Source organism: Equus quagga, chromosome 5, assembly GCF_021613505.1.
Source record: "Equus quagga isolate Etosha38 chromosome 5, UCLA_HA_Equagga_1.0, whole genome shotgun sequence".
In the NCBI taxonomy this organism is placed as follows: domain Eukaryota; kingdom Metazoa; phylum Chordata; class Mammalia; order Perissodactyla; family Equidae; genus Equus; species Equus quagga.
In genome coordinates this window covers 107,168,908-107,188,397 of record NC_060271.1, presented here as the reverse complement: position 1 = coordinate 107,188,397, position 19,490 = coordinate 107,168,908, and the positions used below count along the sequence as shown (strand labels likewise).

General features: G+C 34.3%; 1 protein-coding gene across 2 annotated transcripts in view; it reads right to left on the bottom strand.

The window, feature by feature from the left end:
- SOS1 (SOS Ras/Rac guanine nucleotide exchange factor 1) overlaps nt 1-19,490 on the bottom strand; it is a 147,358-nt gene that overhangs the window by 7,645 nt on the left and 120,223 nt on the right. Inside the window, exons 15-21 of one of the 2 annotated variants that reach the window (XM_046660829.1) lie at nt 19,167-19,286; nt 13,939-14,101; nt 13,327-13,444; nt 7,564-7,736; nt 7,237-7,353; nt 5,685-5,949; nt 130-174 (exon numbers count right to left, since the gene is read on the bottom strand). In XM_046660829.1, the coding sequence (XP_046516785.1) occupies nt 130-174; nt 5,685-5,949; nt 7,237-7,353; nt 7,564-7,736; nt 13,327-13,444; nt 13,939-14,101; nt 19,167-19,286 (1,001 nt within the window). The remainder of the gene's footprint in view (nt 1-129; nt 175-5,684; nt 5,950-7,236; nt 7,354-7,563; nt 7,737-13,326; nt 13,445-13,938; nt 14,102-19,166; nt 19,287-19,490) is intronic. The other variant, XM_046660830.1, reaches the window with a different exon arrangement.

Genomic DNA, 19,490 nt, shown 5'->3' with positions numbered 1-19,490 from the left:
CTTCTAAGATGTTGCAAGCAAGGTATCAACGCTGCCAGACCCAGGAAGAATTTTAGCAGGGAAGGTTACACTTGGTTGAATTTTTAAAGCCAAAGCAAGAATTATGAGTCTTAAACCAAATATACTAACTTGGGCCATGGGGCAGTGTAACTTGGATAAAGACGGTATCGCTGCCTGTGAAAGGAAACAAGAAAAAGTAGATTTTTCTTTCATTGATATATTCAACTCATCTGTAAAAATTTATTTATGATAAAAATGTTATTTTTGTCAGTCTAGTTTTAAAGAATGGTATAACAGTCTATAGTAAAAGCTCATTACTACTTACTTTTCAGAAAAATAAAGAATTAAATTGAGTTAATGTCAGACATTGGGAATTTTGAAGATTCCTTTTAGATTCACTACTTGATGTCATAATAATTAAATGAAATGCTTTTAGGAGAAAAGTAAAATATCCTATATTTTTGGAAGACTTTTAAAAAATGTATAAACCTAATTCCAGCAAAGAATTCAGCTGGACATATAGAAATGTCATTTACTAAGGATTACTTTGAAACTTTAAACTTGTGAAATAAGTAATAAATAACAAATTTGTTATATAAATTGAAAATCAAAAGGGAACTTAACTTACTAATATTATTATATACCTGTGAAAATGTTCTTGGGACATATATTCTCATCACAAAATAACCACAACTTTGGATATTACCAAACAAGCTGGAAAGTGATATAGCTTTTTCCTCTCTATATTCTTGAACATTAAAAAAAAAAAATCAATAAACATTTGGTGCTTAGACATTTTATAGAGGACACTCACTGATAAATTTAGAATGTCTAATTTCAGCAATGTTAATTCTTTTAAGAAAAAATGAAAATCACAAAAGCCACAGCCACCAAGAGCATTAAAGTAGAAAGACTGAGACAAAAGGCCAGATGATCTATACTGGTTCTAAATCAATAGAGTCACTTATGTCATACTGCCTCATATTACCAACATATTGAACAGAAAATATCCAAGAGACTAAAATAATCCCTATAACACTAGACTGAGGTTTTTAAAAAATTCAGGTTTTTCTTTTGTTTTTGCACCATAGGCAATCACTCAAATAATTTCGACCATTGTTTTTTCCAGCTTCTTTGGTCAGAATGAGGATAATTTTACATTCCAGGTTCAGTGGGCAAGACTACTAATTTGACTAATTTTAATACAGTGATCTTATTTCCCAGACAGCCCCAATTTCAAATAGTTTATCCCATTATCTCCTTAGAGGCTATGGTAACTAAGGGTCGCAACCTAGCTAATTCTAATAAGTTACCTTGCAGAAGATTAAAATTCATTTTTATACTTTGATATTAAATGAAGCTCTTGCTCTGTCAATGATTCTCTTCTCTATTTATTAGGCACCTAAGACATAACGGGGGTTAAGGGAGTATCCAGCTCTAGTGTTTACCTACTTATCTATTTTCCACTTTTCCTGGAAAGGAGATAAATATGCCTCAAGAACATGGTAGTATGCTCTACAATATAGGAATAAAATCAAAACACAAAGCTCATGACAGCTAGAAACTGCAGGCTTTTAGAAAGAACGATCAGACCTCTGCATACACTGAACACACACGTGCACACAGACAGACTTGGCTTTGATCATATGCATATACAGCACAGGCTTAGATTCAAGTATTTGGTAAATTTGGGGCACTTTTTCTGATTTGTCACTTTAAATGAATTGCTTGGTTTCACTGCCTGGAAAATCTCTTAGAATTATACATGTTCTAATCAAGAAATATATACTAGAAATTCTTATCAGCTAGGTACTGAACAAATTTATTGATGACTTAGGAGTGAAATCCAATTAATTAAAAAAGTAATATTAATTTGTTAAGTACAAATCCTAGACAACAGATCAGTGGTTCTCAATCTTGGTTGCACATTAGAATCCCCTGGGGAGCTTTTAAAAAATGCTGAATCCCAGGTGCCAATGCCAGTCTAATTCAAGTGTGGGCTGGGCATAGGTATTTTTTTTAAAGTTCCCCAGGGGATTATAATGTACAGTCAGCATTGAAACCACTGCTGAAGATACTCTTCAATTTATAAATGAGTCATTCTTGAAAGGAACAACCATTTTCCTATAGAAAAAAATATATAAATCATGAATAACTTCTTAAACTCACAAAAGCCTGTTAAATGCAAATATATTTGAGATGAGAAATGAATCACCTACAGCATTCTTCTATGAAGAAAAGCCTTGCATTCCAGCTTGAAATGCTTAGAATACTTCCCCTACACTAAGGGACAGAGCTAAAACTCATATGTAGCACAGACCAGGTCAGACCTTGGTTCCCCTTTACGACCAGGCAACCTTTCAAACAGGCAACCTTTCAAACCAGAAGCTATCAAGAACACTTCATCCTCTTCCCGTTCTTGCTGTAGCAGCAGAAACAAAGCAGAGAGCTGGGTGGTCTTTCCCCTTTTCCCAGCCACTGTCATCAGCACTTAGAGGTGGATCTGGCCAGGGCAAGGTATGGAGCAGGGCTCTGAATGTGAGGGTGTATGTAGCAACACTAAGTAGGTGGCCAGTTTCTTCCCATCCCTGTCTTCACCAAAAGCTCTCCATGACCATTCTTGCCCATTCTGTGGTCATCTTTGTGTACACTTCTACAGCATTTATGTCTTCACCACTCATTTAGCATTTTGCTAAGCACTTACACATCTTCTCTGGTAAAGCTTGCAGTCTTACTGAGAGATGAAAAATAACCATAGTACAAAAAGAATGATAGCATTTAACAATGGTTAAGCATTTAACTATGAATTTCTTTGTACTAGGGTTATTTTCATCTCTCAGTAACACTTCAAGCTTTACCAGAGAAGATGTGTAAGTGCTTCGCAAGGAGTGAGATATGCAACAGATACTGGCTGAATAAATTAATTATTGGTTTTAAAGTAAATTATCATGAAAAAAACTATAAGAAGCAAACAAATACTATTATAACTAATCAAAAATTCTAGTCAAACTTCGGTGTTTGAAAAACTTGAGCAATGGGACTTTCTTCTGCTTTCTATTGAGTGGAATATGTTCAGATAATCTAAGAATTTAGGCACAGCAGCTCTTTCCTGCCAGGCCCTGAGGGAGACACATGGAAGTAGGTGTTCGCTCTGGTGGCAACACAGTGGGTAGAAAGTTGGGCACTCTGGTGACCGCCCCACAGCACTAGCAGATCTGTTAGCAGAAGTGGGGTCAAAAGCAGATGAGGACCTTTAATACACATAGGCTACTGAGAAGTTTTAAGTAAGGGACTAATTGAGCATACAGATGGTTTTATATTATGCTGGTTTATTTGATTTCAAAATCAGTTATTTTCAGTTTTTCTAAGAGCAAAGGAAATAGTAATACGAGTTTTCTTTATCACAAAGAAAGAGAAATTGAGAAAACCCTCAAAGCTAAGATTACAAAGTCTAACTCCTGGAACAATGGTTTCTCCACTAATCCAGCTATTTAAGCTAATGTTATTCCACTGCCACATATGATAAGGCACTTATCGAGAGGACTGCATTCCAAAATGATTCCTTCTTCCACTAGTAGGGAATGTGATGGTGCTTATCTCCTGGTTTTCCACTTCTTTTATTTTTAGCTACTTCTTAAACTAAGAGAAGTAGAATTTGCAGTTGATGGTTTTCACATGATTTCAATAATTTACTTATGTGGGAATTTTTATAATATAGACCATAACCATCTGCTCTAGGAAAAAACCCTGTAAACAGTTAAATGGGTCAGATTAAATAATGATTTTAGGTCAGGTAGACAACAAAAAGTGCTGGTTTTATTTTATTACTTAATTTAGGGGATTGATGAGTTGGGTAGAATAAATGGGAATTTTTTTACCTGGTGTTTATTTGAACTTATCATCAAAAACATCCTGATAGCTTACTACATGTGTAACATGACTCCATTATCCTCAGAAGCCAAATAAAGCAAGATGTAGTAACTCTCAAAACAAATGCACTTTAGGTGGTAACAAGACAAGACAAACTACAAATGTATGTATAACAGAGGAAAAAATAAATAGGATTCTGGACCACATCTCAAAATCATATACCTCCAAAGAATAATTTTAAGTTGATTTTTGTTAAAAAGTTAGATTCTCTGAGTTGGAAGAAAGCTTAAAAATCTAGTTTGATCCTCAGAAGGCACAGTAAATGTATTTTTATAAAACCAGAAAGCTCACTAGCAGACTAGGATGAGAAACCAGGACTCTAACTCCTAGGTAAGTGCTTCTCAACCTCCTCCCCCACAGTAATGTCACATTGCCTCTCAGTATTGGATTCTTTTCTGTCAAATACTAGGGTAGAACTTGATCTGTACATTGAGCTAAAACAACCAATGGAAAGAGCATGGGAAGTGGTTGTGAGAGAGTTAAAGGTGAGTGGACTCAAGTTTTGAATTAATAACGAACACATGAAAAAAGGTTATGTGTTCTTACTAGAGCTTTCAAGTTCCACATGAAACTGATTAGGAAATTAGTGGAAGTAAGGTGATCTAGATATAAAAGGTAGCCTCTTCAAGGGGCTAGGGCTGAGCTGTGCAGTTTGGTAGCCACTAGCCACATATGGTTATTAAGCATTTGAATGTGGCTAGTCCGAAGTGAGATGCGCTGTAAGTGTAAAATGCATACTGGATTTTGAAGATTTAGAACAAAAAAGAGAATGTAAAATATCTCATTAATAAATTTTTATATTAATTTTCATATTGAAATGGCAATATTTTGCATATACTGGGTTAAATAAAATATATTAAAGTTAATTTCACCTAATTCTTTTTGCTTTTTTTATCATGGTTATAAGAACATTTAAAGTTACATGTGTGGCTCACATTATATTTCTCCTGGACAGCACTGATCTAGAGATAAGAAAAGGATGAGCAATAGTACGCAATCTGTGAAATCTGTATGGCTGGGCTTGAAAGCAGAGGCAGTTTATTAGCAGGCACCATATACCATCTGCTGGATGGCATAGACTGAGAAAGGGTTAAGGAGGAGCTTGAATTTGATGCATTGCACAATTAGAAACTACAGTTTGGTGGGAGGGGAATGGTGTACTCTGAGCAGTATTCAAATACAATAATTTTGGAGGCACTGGACTGACATTCCTTGCAGATTTTAGGAGTCATCTTTGTTTCCTCTGGATATTAAGGATGCATTTTAAATTCACCAATCAAAAACAAATGCTCAAATGAAGTTTAAATTGCCAATTTCATCACCAAGCTTTTTAGTAAAGTATAATAAATTTAAAGAGAGGTTTTCAACAGATTTTCAAAAAATTATAAGTTGGGGTTTAGAATGTTTTATATTTTTATAATAATATATATATTTTTCTTTGCTGAGGAAGATTGGCCCTGAGCTAACATCTGTTGCCAATCTTCCTCTTTTTTATATGTGGGATGCCACCACAGCATGGCTGACAAGAGGTGTAGGTCCATGCTTGGGATCTGAAACCACGAACCTGGGCCACTGAAGCAGAGTGTACTGAACTTAACCACTATGTCATGGGACCAACCTCATAATAATATCTTTTGAAATGGTCTTTGATTTGTCTACAAATATACAAAAAATAAAAAAGTTATACAGATTCCTTTTTACTTGTAGCACATATAATACTAACAATTACTTTAAAACAAAATTTTAGCACCTACTTGAGTGAAAAGGGCTCGAATGATCAGAATCAAATACGCTGCAAACATCTGTGGTACTGGAAGCACCAGAAGCAGGAGGAGGTGTTAACGGTGTTCTTGGAGAATTTGGTGCAGATGCTGTACTCTCTGTTTCACTTTCAGGGATCCTACTATAACTAATTTTCCTTGGCTCCTGCTGCAGAGGTGTGGGATGTCTCATGGTACCTGGTCTTGGGTTTGATGGACGAACACCAGGAGATTTTAGGGGATAGCTATATTTTTTTGGCTGTAGACATATCAAAAGAAACACAATACTTACCACACCATAATAGAAAGGAAAGTTTTCTATATATGCCTGGTAAAATTCAACTAATATCTAGGAAAACCATAAACCACTAATAAAGTTACATAATGATTCAAATCAAAGTGTCCAAGTTAAAGCATTAACATCCAATTTCCATAAAGCCTTGGCTATCTAAATTATTAGGGAATGTATTTCTTTAAATAACTGAGTGTTAGTCCTATAAATACCAGAGTATTTGTTATTCTAATATTTTTGGATGGAAATCTTTCCAAGATATATTGTAAATTTCTATGGCTTTTTAAACAGACTATGTTGAGCTAATTTAACCTTGCTGGGAAAGCCAGGATCATTATTAGTAATTATGATACCTTACTATGTAATACAGTGATGCCATCAGGATCATTTGAACTGTTTACAAACGTGTTAAAGTGACTGAGTTTTCATTTGTGTGTGTGTTAGTTTTATGGAATTTTCTTACAGAGTGATCATTTCTTAGTGATATCAGCATGCCTCATTGGAGCAGACTATATAGCTGTTTCCAATTGGCTGTTTTTAATTCATCTTTTAAAAAACTGTTATAGGCCTTGAGAAAATTTCTTGTGAGGTAATCACATAAGCTTTAGTTCATAGACATTATGAGATTTATCTTGGTTACTTAGAAGCCATTTATGTTTACTTCTTGATTCTTGACTTTCTTATGAATAAGAGAGATTATACTCAGATCAGTGAGGTGATGATACTGTACATAAATTTGGCCAGGCACTGGCAAGTAATAAAAAACAATGGAAACTTTATTTTCCCAAAAAAAGTATCTTTAGCCAAACCTATTATGTTTATGGCTAATGATTCATGGTTATAAGTTCTAATAAGTTATTACTTTAAAAAAGTTGTAAGTCCATGTATTTGCTATAAGTGAATTAGTATAAATTAATCAAATTTCTTGCCCTTAAAATACATTCTGAATTAACATTTTCTTGTTGTAAAAAAATAAAAACTCACATATTTGCCCAATTTCTTCATCTATCATATCCAGATTTATTCAGATTAATATTAATGTTCATTTATTTGGAACCAAGTGGGATATTCCTGAACATATTTCTTAAGCACTGATTCATTACTTTTATCCATCACATGTACACTTCATCCTTGAATGCCTTTATAGAAAACTAATCTGTATAACACATATGGTAGTGATGACATCACCAGATACAGATGACAACTGCAAAATATATATAAATGTAAAAGAAACATAAATAGATGAATGCTTACAAATCTTGGGAGAGGCTTAGGATTTCGTGGTTCTATTTCTAGGGATTTGTTGAAAAGATAATCTGTAAATTCTTTTTCCATGCTATTTCCCATTGGATTCAAGTTTTCAAAGAACCTCTAAAACAAATGCAAAGAAATAAACAATTATTAATATTATTTTTAATTCAGTTTGAGAATCATGATAATAATTTAAGAAAATACTTAACATAAGAAAATTTGAATGTTTTGTTTTATTTTCCTTTTTTCCCTCTACTAAATAAACCTGCTCTTCATCAAGTGGTTTATAAACTTAATCAAAAATATGTATCCTCAAATAATTTAACTTACTTTGATATCCGATTCTACTCGTAAACAATAAGGCTGATTTTGGTACTGCTGGATCTCTCCTGTAATTTCTGCTACCTTCCTCCTTTTGCTAAAGTTTATAAGCTCTTTTCCATGCCTTTTCAGGACCTCAGGGTTGCCTTCTTCTGTTTTCAAGATATTAGTTAGATAAATTCCTAGAAGATATAATGAAATTATTTCAAGAATAAAGAAGGAAAAAGCTAGTTTTTTTCTTTCTCAGTAATTGTAGACATGTTACATTGTACCATCTCAATCACCATAACCAAAGAATCAAGGTAATGATTTCCATTCTATGAAAAAACAACAAACTAAGTAAATATCAAGAGAAAATTTTTTTGTAAGTTTCAAATTCTTGTGTGACAGACTTAAGTTTATAAATACCCAAGAAAAAGGAAGACCAAGTTTAACAAAATTAACAGATTTTTCAGGAGGAATAACCAATTTTCCATACCTCCAAATCACATGTTATTTGACGTAAGTCACGGTTTTGTTAAAGGAACTCTTTAATAACACATGTTTTTGGCAAAAGGGGAAACCATTAAATTCAGAGGGTCACATTTTCTGCTTACTCAGCTCTAGAGTCCCCACAAGAAGTTCTCATTTGTAATTCAGAGGTAGTATTGTTTGGATAGGCTTACTCATGGAAGTGTGCAAGGATGTGCAAGCCTATCAAACACAGGACTGCACATAATTTATGTATATTCTGGTCTTCAGTACTTCTAGAATTAGTGGCAACCTGGTAAGTGAGCTCTTGTTCCCCATCACTGCAGGTTGTGCACTGGATGAGGAGAATGAACAAAGTAACGGGCACTTTAGTGCTTTACACAGCGCTCTGGTGCCAGGAGCACTTTAGTTCATTTCTGTTCTACATAAAGGTTCTGGAGCCAGCTCTGCTGCTTTCTACTTGTGTGATCTCATGCCAGTTGCTTAGCCTCTCTGTGTCTTGGTTTTCTTATCTATAAAATGAGGATAGCAGGGTTGCTGTGAGAAATGAGTAAATTTATGTATAGGCTTAGAATAGGATCTGACAAAAGTAAATGATTAATTAGCATGGTTGTGATTGTTGGTGCTGTTGTTGCTATTCTTGCTCTGTTCTCTTATGCTTCTGCCTTTTCCCCTAAAGTACTGACTATGATGCTTTGGGGAAAATGTGAGTTCATTCACTGCACACACATGTACTGAGTCTGCTGTATGCCAAGCACTGCATTACATACTGCAGATACAAAGATGAACAAGAGACAGTCCCTGACCTCAAGGAACTCAAAGCTTTGAATGTGGGCTACTACAGTACAATTTGGTAAGTAATGCATAAAATGCTATGAGAGCACAAAGGAGGTGTACCTAACTCTGGCTTGAGCTGGTGGGAGTAGAAAAAGCATCATAGATGAGGTGATGCTTAAAATAAGTCTCAGAAAATGAACAAAATTTTAATGAGTAGAATAAGGTGGAAGGGTATTCTAAGCAAAGCAGCAGTGTGTCCAAAGGCTCTGTCTGTGATGAAGCTTAGAAAGCATACTTAGAGACAGCATGTTGTTTGGTATGGCTAGACCACAGGGGTTTGGTGTGTGGGGTGAAGGAAGAGTGGCAGGATGTGAAGCTAGACATAGGCAAGGGATTAGTAGTCCTAATCCCTTCCCCATCACTGCAGGTTGTGCACTGGATGAGGAAGAGAATGAACAAAGTAACAGGCACTTTAGTTCTAATCACAGATTAGTGGTTCTAAATGCTTTTGTGGTAGAGGCATACTTTTAAATACTAGAATTTTGCGCCACATTCTTGAAAAGATTAAATGACTCAAAATCAATAGTAAACAAGTCAGCAATGAAACATGATAGACATCAATGCCTATTTGGTTCTAAAAAGTATCCAGTTATCAAGCATATTAGTTACCTGGCTATTTCTTAGCACCTAGGCCATTCTTGATTATATGTTCCTAAGACAAATTTACCGTGTGGTCTAGAATGTACAGGCTCTTTTATTTTCCATGTCTGCCTGTCAGTTGGCTCTTTTACTTGCAGCCAGTTATATTCTCCTCTACAGTAAGTTGCATGATCCACTTAGCTCAGTGTTCAGTCTGACAAACTTGTCCAAAAGAGTACACATATTTAATGGCAGCCCAAATCAACTTTCCATATTGGTCACAAATTGATGGCCCAACTGTGAAGAGTTTGTGGGTAGTAGCACCTGCACTGGGCTGTAAAGAACCTTTTGTTAAAGAGCTTAATTTTTATCCAGTAGGTAATTAGCAGACTATTAGCATCTCTGCATTCTGGAAGGATTACTCTGGCTGTACTGTGAAGCCAGATGGGTTAGGAGTTAAGACCGGAACCAGGAAGATCAGTTGACAGGAGAAAAGTAGTCCTGGTGAGATGATGAGAGCTATCTTAGGGTCTTCAGGGATGGAGTGGAGTGCATAAATATTTAAGAGGTCGACTCCATAAGAACTGATTACCTGGTTTGGGCAGAGGATGGAGCAGTAGGAAGACTCTCAGCTTTGTGCTTGGGTGATGGAATGGGTCGTGGTATAATGACTAACACTGGGAACATGGGGGATAATAAGTTACGGGATATTGTAGGTGTTAAAAGTACATTTGAATGAAGTTGTGAAAATGCTTACCAGTAGCACTTTGGGAGAGCTCAGGATAAATTTGGAAATTATTTCTGACAAATTAATGGCTAGTTAAAAGAAGAACAAATAAAGAGGTGGTGTCTAAACTTTGACCAACACTAAATCAGTAAAAAAATCAGTAAGCATCAGCTAAATCAGTAAAAAATATTTAAGCATACATCTTCTATATATATATATATAATTTTTGAATATAAAATGTAGTACAAATATATACATAGGCCTGAATATTATATACTGTTAAAGCTTATTGTTTTCAATAGATCATTTTACATACCCTACTCTGGAGTCAGCTGTTCTAGGGAGAAGGAAAGCAGAGCATTATGACACAAATAATGAAGAGGGGTGAGGTTCACCTTTTTGCTGACACCTTTCCCAACCTTTCTGGGAAAAAGTGGCTGCTCAGGGTTCTAGGTTGCCATAGCACTTTGCTCACACTTCGATTTACGGATTTCTACAACACACTATTATATTTACTACATGGTAATGTAATTTATTTTTCTACTCTTTCAAGGGAGTTTATTGAGGATGAGACTGTTTTATTTCTCTCTCTATTCTCAACACCTAGCCCTGGGCCTGACACATAGATGCATTCAACAAATGTTTCTGAATGAATGAAAGAAGCATATTATTTCCGAATAGAAGAGAAAGCATTTGGAGAATAGACCAGGATGCTAGAGACATATAGTCAATTCTAAAATGACAGGAAAACAAGAATGGAGATGAAGCAAATTAAAAAAATTCTTGGAGTTAAGGGTAAGTGACTATTAAAAAATGAATACCATTCATAACCAAAAATACCGAGGAAAAAGCTAAATATCATAAATGTTCTTTCCAAATTAATTGACAGATTGTTCCAACTGTATTTTGGGGAATTACCCTTCCCCCAAATTATAAAGTTCATTCGGAAAAATAAAGAGACAGAATTAGCAAAGAAAATACCGAAGAAATATTAAAGAACCAACTTTATTATATATGAAAACTCTATAAAGCAGAGTTTCTCAGCCTTGGTCCTGCTGACCTTTTGGACTGAATAATTCTTTGTTGTGGGGGCTGTCCTGTGCATTGTAAGATGTTAGCAACATTCCTGTCCTCTATCCACTAGATGCCTCTAGCACCTCCCAACTAGAACAATAAAAAATGTCTCTTGACATTGCTAAATGTTCCCTGGGGGACAAAAACTGCTCCCAGTTGAGAATCACTTATTATAAAGTGCCAATCATTAAAACTGGGGCATTAGTATAAGAAGTTAATAAGAAAGAGTATTTGTTAAAGAAGGAGGTACCACATATAAATGGGAATAAAGAAGAATTAATCAATAAACCTGGATCAACAAACAATTTGGTGAAGAAATAAATTTGAATATTTCATATGGTATCTAAAAGAGACTACAATTTGACTAAAGAGTTAAATATAATGTTAAAAGGCAAGTCATAAAACTAGAAGAAAATATGATTGAATATGAAATTACTAGACTGGAAGAACTTTTTAAGGTTAGAAATAATAGAAATCATAATGGGAAAGATGGACAGATTATAGAATTTAAAAATACTATATGTCAAAGAATAAAAACTAAAAGGCATATTGGTAAAATATTTGCAGCAGATATAAAAAAGGACATGGACAAGAGGGAATGCAAATATTAAACAAATGTATGAGAAAATGTTCACAGTAATCAAAGAATGAAAATGAATATAACTAATAGGTAGTAATTTTAATCTGTGAAAATAACAGAAATGAAAACATTTTTAAAAAAAGAAGTACCCAAAGTTAGAAATAATGGGATGAAATTTGCTTTGTCATACACTTCTGATGAATAAATGAGTGATAAACAAATATCTATTAATATTTAATATTATATTACATATTATATTAAAATATCAATATAAAATAAATAAATGACCATAAATACCTTTCAGAAAGTAACTTGGCAATATGTATCAAGAGTTAAAAAACTGATACCTTTTATATAATTTCTCTTCTGATTATCTATCTCAAGAAAATATTCTCAAAAACATTAAAAAAAGACATAAATATGAGGATATTCATTATAACATTATTTAGGAAAGCAAAAGGGCTGGAACCAATGTATGTGTCCATCACAGGGTAATAGTTAAATAAACTGTCATATCAACTTTATGGAATATTATGCAGCCATTACAAATGATAATTATGAAGATTAATAAAACATGACAATATATTTAAGATATGATAAGTGAAAAAAGTAAATAATAATGTATACATGTCATACAATTACAACTATATACAATGTGTACCACAAAAATATTAGAAGTAAATACAAAAGTGGTTGGTTATAAAGCCTGAGCAAAAAAACGTGGGAAAATATGATATGTTAATTGAAGAAATATCAAGACATAACAATGTTATGTGCAGTAAAACTTAAAGCTATATGGAAAAGATATAGATGAAGAAAAGGCTGTAAGGAAATATACCACAGACTAAAAAGACTAAACGCCAGATGTGTTTTCGAGATCATAATTTTTCTAAGCATTCAGAGGAAGAATCATTAGAGATATATTCAGGCAGAAAAAAGAAACTAGTGTGAAAGAGATGTTGAAGATATGAAATACAGGGAACAAGTGATGGAATAAGAGAGAGGAACCTACAGGAAGGGAGGAGATTCAGATGGTAGATGTTTCAGTTTTAAAAGGAGGAAAAAGGCACTTCCTTCCTCTGGTGCAGAAGGGAAAGAGGGTAGTTAAAGAGCTTAAAATTTTGATGTGCTGAAGGTGTCGGCCCAAAGGCACATATGCTATGATTTTTACGCATGTGAGACTGTTTCTAAGAAACACAATTATAAATATGGATGAGTATGGCCATGCCTTTTCTGTAGAATGTTTATTAAAATAAAATGATTTCTATGAATATAGAAACACAAGTAAGCATTATATAATATAGAATGGCTGCCCAGGATGGAAATAAAAAGTAGAATGTATATATTGGGCTTGATCTTAAAAAGTCCTAACAGAGAAAAATTATAAGGGATTCAGGTGCTAAGTACTTGTTAAATAAGTATTTTCTGCTGGTATATTACACGTTTAATGAAAATCAGTGTATTGTTTTATCCCAAAACACAAAATGCAAGAAGAAATGCTCACCAAAGAAAGGCACACATGGTGGATTAATAGACCTGAGTTTTGCCAAATATTTCTTATAGTGATCTTCACTTAATTCATGAGCTTCTTCTAAAATTTTCTTTTGGCGACTTGGTATTTGCTACAAAAAAAAAAATATTTAGGAAGCATAAGTTTACAAAAGGGATCAGGTTTTGCCAAAAAATGACAGGCTAAGAGTAAAGTCCAAACAAAGCAGTATCGGTTTGATTCTAAGAATGATAATACTGCTTCAAAGAAACTATCTTCATGGACTCCAGCACAGACTTAAAGAAGTGCATGTGTGTGTAATCTAGTTTATCTTGTTATTCCTTACAAAATTATATAAACATTTATTTGTACATTATATATTACAAATTAAGTGCTGAAAGCTTTTTCTTCTTCTAACTTAGGCTAGGACCTGTGAATGTATTTTAATGAGAATGCCTAATTTAAAAAGAGCAACAAATTCAATACGAAATTTAGATAATTCCATCTTTTAAACTGTTACTGAAAAGACAAGAGAGGCACTTAAAAATTAAAGATCATAATTGTTAAAATCCTGATTCTTAGAACAGGGAATGGAAGTTCATTTAAAAAACACCTGTACAAACCTACCTCAAACGTGTGGTCTAGCCTGTAAACAGGTGATGAGTTCATAGCACTAACAACCTCAAGGACGCCATTGAAGTTGTTCAGCTCTTGAAAGACTTGCAGAATCTCAATTATTCGATTCACCACAGCTACTCTTTCTTCTAAGTTTTCAGTTTCTACAATACATCTGGGAATCAAAGACAAAAGTGAATTAAAAATTTGGAGTTTTCCCAACAAAAATATGACTTAAAAAATTTAGTAAATACAATAATGTAGATTAGGGGTGGCTATAGTGTCACTATAGAGAATACATATTTAGGTAAATAGTTGGAAGCTGGAAGATAATACAATGCTTTCACAGTCAGGCATGGTGCTCTTCTGTTTTCCAGACTGGTACAGTCAATCAGTCAATCATTTTCCTACTGTATTTGATGCATCCTCTCTCAGCAATAGAATTAACTGGTGAGTCTGACATCTTGTTGAATATACACTGGTCTTTTAGATGCAGGTGTGTCAGAGGGGAATTTATTCTAGAATTCAAGCATTCTGTGCCTCTTGTTCTTCATCTAATTGCAAGATTTTAGAGATTAATGTTTAATTTCTTTGATATGTAGAAATGTACCTTAGAAATGTCTTAGAAATATCTTGATATCTTAGAAATGTAGAATTAGCTACATTTCTAGGAACAACTCCTTAGATAAGTCTGGTAATGTTAAAAAGTCAATGAAAGTATTTTACCACAATTAAGAATAAAATTTTAAAAATTACTTAGAAAGAAAAAAAAAGTCAATGAAAACAAAAGCACTTTACATTTAAATACCAAGAATCTTGGAAAGTATATATATCCTAGTAAACAGCTAAAAAGAAGTGTACTATGCTCAGGAAAAAAAGAAAATTCCTTAGTGATTATCTATTTCTAATATTTGAGAGAATTTTTATTTCTAATCACTTAGTAAAGAAAAAGACATTTTAAACTTGGTTTTCAATAAGGTAATATTAAACAGCTTATAATCTAAGAAAAAGAATACATAAATGGGAAAAATAAATATAAATCAATATTAAACATTTAAAAAAATGTAAAGTTGCAGATTGTATTACTCTCTGATGAGGCTGATCTGACACTAAGAAAACCACTGCAAAACTATCGAAATAAATTTGCCTTATTATCAAATTAAACATAACATATTTATGTGTTTAAAGCATTAGGTAGATCTCTACAAATAAATCATATTCCAGCTAACTAGTTAGCTGGACATTTAAAAAGGTATAATACAAGTATAATTTATGTATGTCTTTTATTTAACTATTTCAGTTGATATTAAGTAGGTCTATAAACTGAGATCACCTGTAGAGCTTTTATAAAAACTAGGTAAGCCTGGGGTGATTTATCCATAGGTGACCCCCATTCTAATGCATACCCCTGGCCAAGAACCATTGTGACAAATGAACAAGAAGCTCTCATACTGAAAAGGCAGAAATTAGAACTTTCATACAGTGTTGGTGGGAATGCAAAATGATGTAGTCACTATGGAAAACAGTACAGAGGTTCCTCAAAAAACTGAAAATAGAACTAACATATGATCCAGCAATCCCACTTCTATGTATTTATCAAAAAGTATTGAAATGAGGATCTCAAAGAGATATTAGCATTCCATTGTTCACTGCAGTGCTGTTTACAATAGCTAAGATGTGGAAACAACCTAAATGTCCATCTATGGATGAATAGGTAAAGAAAATGTGGTATATCCATTTAATGGAATATTATTCAGCCTTTAAAAAGAAGGAAATTCTGCAATATGTGACAACGTGGATGAACTTTGAGGACACTATGCTAAGTGAAATAAGCCAATCACAGAAGGACAAATAATGATTCTACATATATGAGGTATCTAAAATAGTCAAGCTCATAGAAGCAACGAATAGAATGGTGTTTGCCAGGGGCTGGGCAGAGGGAAAAAGAAATGGGAAGCTGCTAATCAACATGTATAAAATTTCAGTTATGCAAGATGAATAACTTCTAGAGATCTGCTGTACAACATTATGCCTATAGATAACAATACTGTATTATACATTGAAAAAATCTGTTAAGAGGGTAAATCTCATGTTAAGTGTTCATATCATAATTTAAAAAAAGAGAGAAAGGGAAAAGACAGGAAATAGCCTTCTTCTCAGTAATCTATTAAAAAATAGGACAGAAATGAAAGTAGTCTCTATGTCTTATCAGTTATGTTTCCTCTTTCAGACATAAGTTTTAATTATTATGATGGAAAAAGCCTTCTGCATAGTGAAGTATAATTATTTAACTAAATAATCCAGCAACGAGGAAGCAACATTTAGAGGGCAAATTCTAAAGTTTTACTTTTTAGAACCTAAGTGATAACATAAATAAAAGGAAGTCCTAATTTTAAATAACTTGGAATGCTTATTTCTCTTTAGGAATTGCTTTCAGGTCTTTATCCACATTCTAGCTCAGGTGCCAGTCATTCCCTTATGTCACCGGTCTCTTGTTTTGATAATCCCAATATGATCTGTGGAAACCTCACATTACCCTTATAAAATATTAGTCAAGTAATCATATTGTATTTACTCAGAAAAAAATATGGCCAATACATAAAACTCCAATCTCTGGCCCCTACTGTAAAATTGCATTGAGATTCTGGACTTCTGACATGACAGTGTAATGTCAGTCTGCTTACCCACTCCTCAGTGAAACTAGTGAAAATTTTATATCTATCTATCTATCGCCTATACAAATAGAGGCTATACCTCTAAGTTTGTATAATTACACTCTATGATGTTTGCACAAGGACGAAATCATACACACACATTTAAAGTCTCTGAAAATGGCTCTAAGGGCAAATAGCAAATGAAGAAACATCTAGTCGGGAAAATCTATAAAAATTCAGTCAGAGAGGCAAGAGTTTGTGGTATTTGAACCAAGACTTCTCTCTCCCTCCTTCCTCCCAGAGAAACTCTGAGGGGTGAAGTGGGTGGGTAGTCTACTCCAGACTGCTGCAGCCAAGAACACAGGGCTCCCTATCTATCCCCCGAGCTCCCAGCTGGAGGGCTTTCTTTCCTGGAGGAGAAGAACTTCAGCTGCCAGTTGCTGGGGTTAAGTCCTGGGTAAGTGCAGCTGAGAAATGGGGACTCCATTCTTTTGTCTAACTCCCATGTGGAACAGAGGCTCTACCTTCAATGTGGCGCATTGAGAATACTTGGAAGATAGCCCCTCCCTGGTTCCCGAGGCAGTGGTTCTATGCCAAGGGAAGCAAGCCAAGAGGACTTTGGCTGCACACATGGACACACAGACACAGACACACACACACATCCCCACCCACCCCCAACCAAGCACTCTCCAGAACAGTGAAGGTTGTGGTGAAAGGCAATTGGGAGATTCATGGATCTAATGAAGATACAGCCTAAACTGCTAGCAGACTAGTCTGCGGGAGAGAACCAGGGAATAAGACAGTTGGGAGGAGCCCTTCTAGAGTTAGAACAAACATCAGAGATCTCAGAAAGCATTCCTTCAAAGGAGTCATAATTTGATTGGATTAGTTTGTAAAGCAATTCATGCCGCCAGGAAATTGTTGAAAACAACAGAGCAATCAGCTGGCAATTAGTGGAGATTAAGAGCTGGGTGTGATGAAGAAAGGACTGAAAGAAAGTTCTACCTATACCACTGCCTCCTTAGGGTGACAGTGGGCGTACCCAAATCTGTACCTCCCAGAAGATGAACATCTCAGTTTAACATCTCAGTGAGGGGCAGCGGGATAGGTGTCACTAAAATAATCTAGCCAGTCACTAAACAAATAAACAAGCAATAACAATACCAAGCCCTGGGGGATCGGAAAGGCAGTACTCACAAATGGCTGCAGTATAGTCACGTGCTGAATAATTACATTTTGGTCAACAACAGACTGCATATACCACTACAACGGTGGTCCCATAAGAACAGTACCGTATAGCCTATGTGTGTAGTAGGCCATGCCGTCTAGGTTTGTGTAAGTACACTCTATGATGTTCGCACAATGACGAAATCGCCTAATGATTCATTTCTCAGAGCACATCCCCACTGTTAAGTGACAAATAGACTGTATTATCTAAAATGTCAAGTTTCCAACAGAAAGTTATGAGGCATGCAAAGAAACAGTTATGTATAACCCATACAGTGGGGAAAAAACAGGGAGAACAGTAACTGCCTCTGAGACAGACCAGATGTCAGATTTAACAGAAAAAAATTTCAAAGTACCCATTATGAATATGCTCACAGAACTACAGGAAAGCATGATTTAAAAAGAAAAGGAAGGTATGATGACAATGTGCATCAAATAGAGTATCATAAAGACACAAATGACAAGAAGGAATCAAATGGAAACTCTGGAATTGAAAAGTACAATAATTAAAGTGAAAAATTTACTGGAGGGGCTCAATAGTAGATTTGAACTGGCAGAAGAAATAGTTCAGCTTGAAGATAAAGCTATCATTCAAAAATGAAGGCAAAAACAAATACTTCCCCAGATAAACAAAAACTGAGAGAATTTGTTGCTAGCAGACCTACAGTACAAGAAACACTTAAAGGAAGTTCTTCAGGCTGAAAGCAAGTGACCTCAGGTGGTAATATGAATCCATATAAAGAACACCAGTAAGGGTAATTATGTGATTATAAAAGACACCATAAATGCATACTTCTCATTTCTTCTCTTAACTGATTTTAAAAGCACTGTATAAAATAATGTGTATGTAATGTATTGTTGGGCTTATAACATATAGAAGTGTCTAATATGTGCAAAATATTGCCAGTAACTTCACGAAGGAGGTGGGTGAGAGCAAAGCTGTTAACAGGCTAAGAAAATGATGGCAAATGGTAATGCAACAGTTATAACAATGTATTTGTTAGATTTTCATCTTTAATTATATTAATATATATTACAATAATATCACAAAAAGGGGGGACAGGGAATAGAGCTATACACGAGTAACATTTTTATATACCACTGGAATTAAGCTAGTATAAATCTGAAGCTGACCCTTTACCATGTAAGATGTATATAGTAAATCCTAAGGCAACCACTAAAAAATAATGAAAAAATCACTAATGAAGTTAAAATGCTACATTAGAAAAATATTCACTCACTGCAAAAGAAAGGAGGAATAGAGGAACAAAAAAAGATATGAGACAGAGAAACAGAATTGCAGTGAAATCCATAACATAGCTGACTGCTATGAAATGTAAGAATGTCAGTAATACTTACTTCTCAAACCACAAAGTGAGATTAGTGGTGTGCCGGATCATTTTCAGAAGATTAGGAGAATTAATTTCTTTGTCTTCTTTTGTCCACACACTTCCAACTAATTCTGATGGCTGTACAGCTCTAAAATCATCAAGACATAATTCTGCATGATATTTTTCCCCCTCTGCTATATTGTTTTATTAAGTAAATAAGAGAAATAAAACTAAACTTCCATGTGAACTTTCCTCTTATACCAAAAGTTTATGAAAACAAGGTATAACAAAAAAATTATAATTATGCATCTTTTTCTATAGATTTAAAAATATTTTATGCATATACTTATTT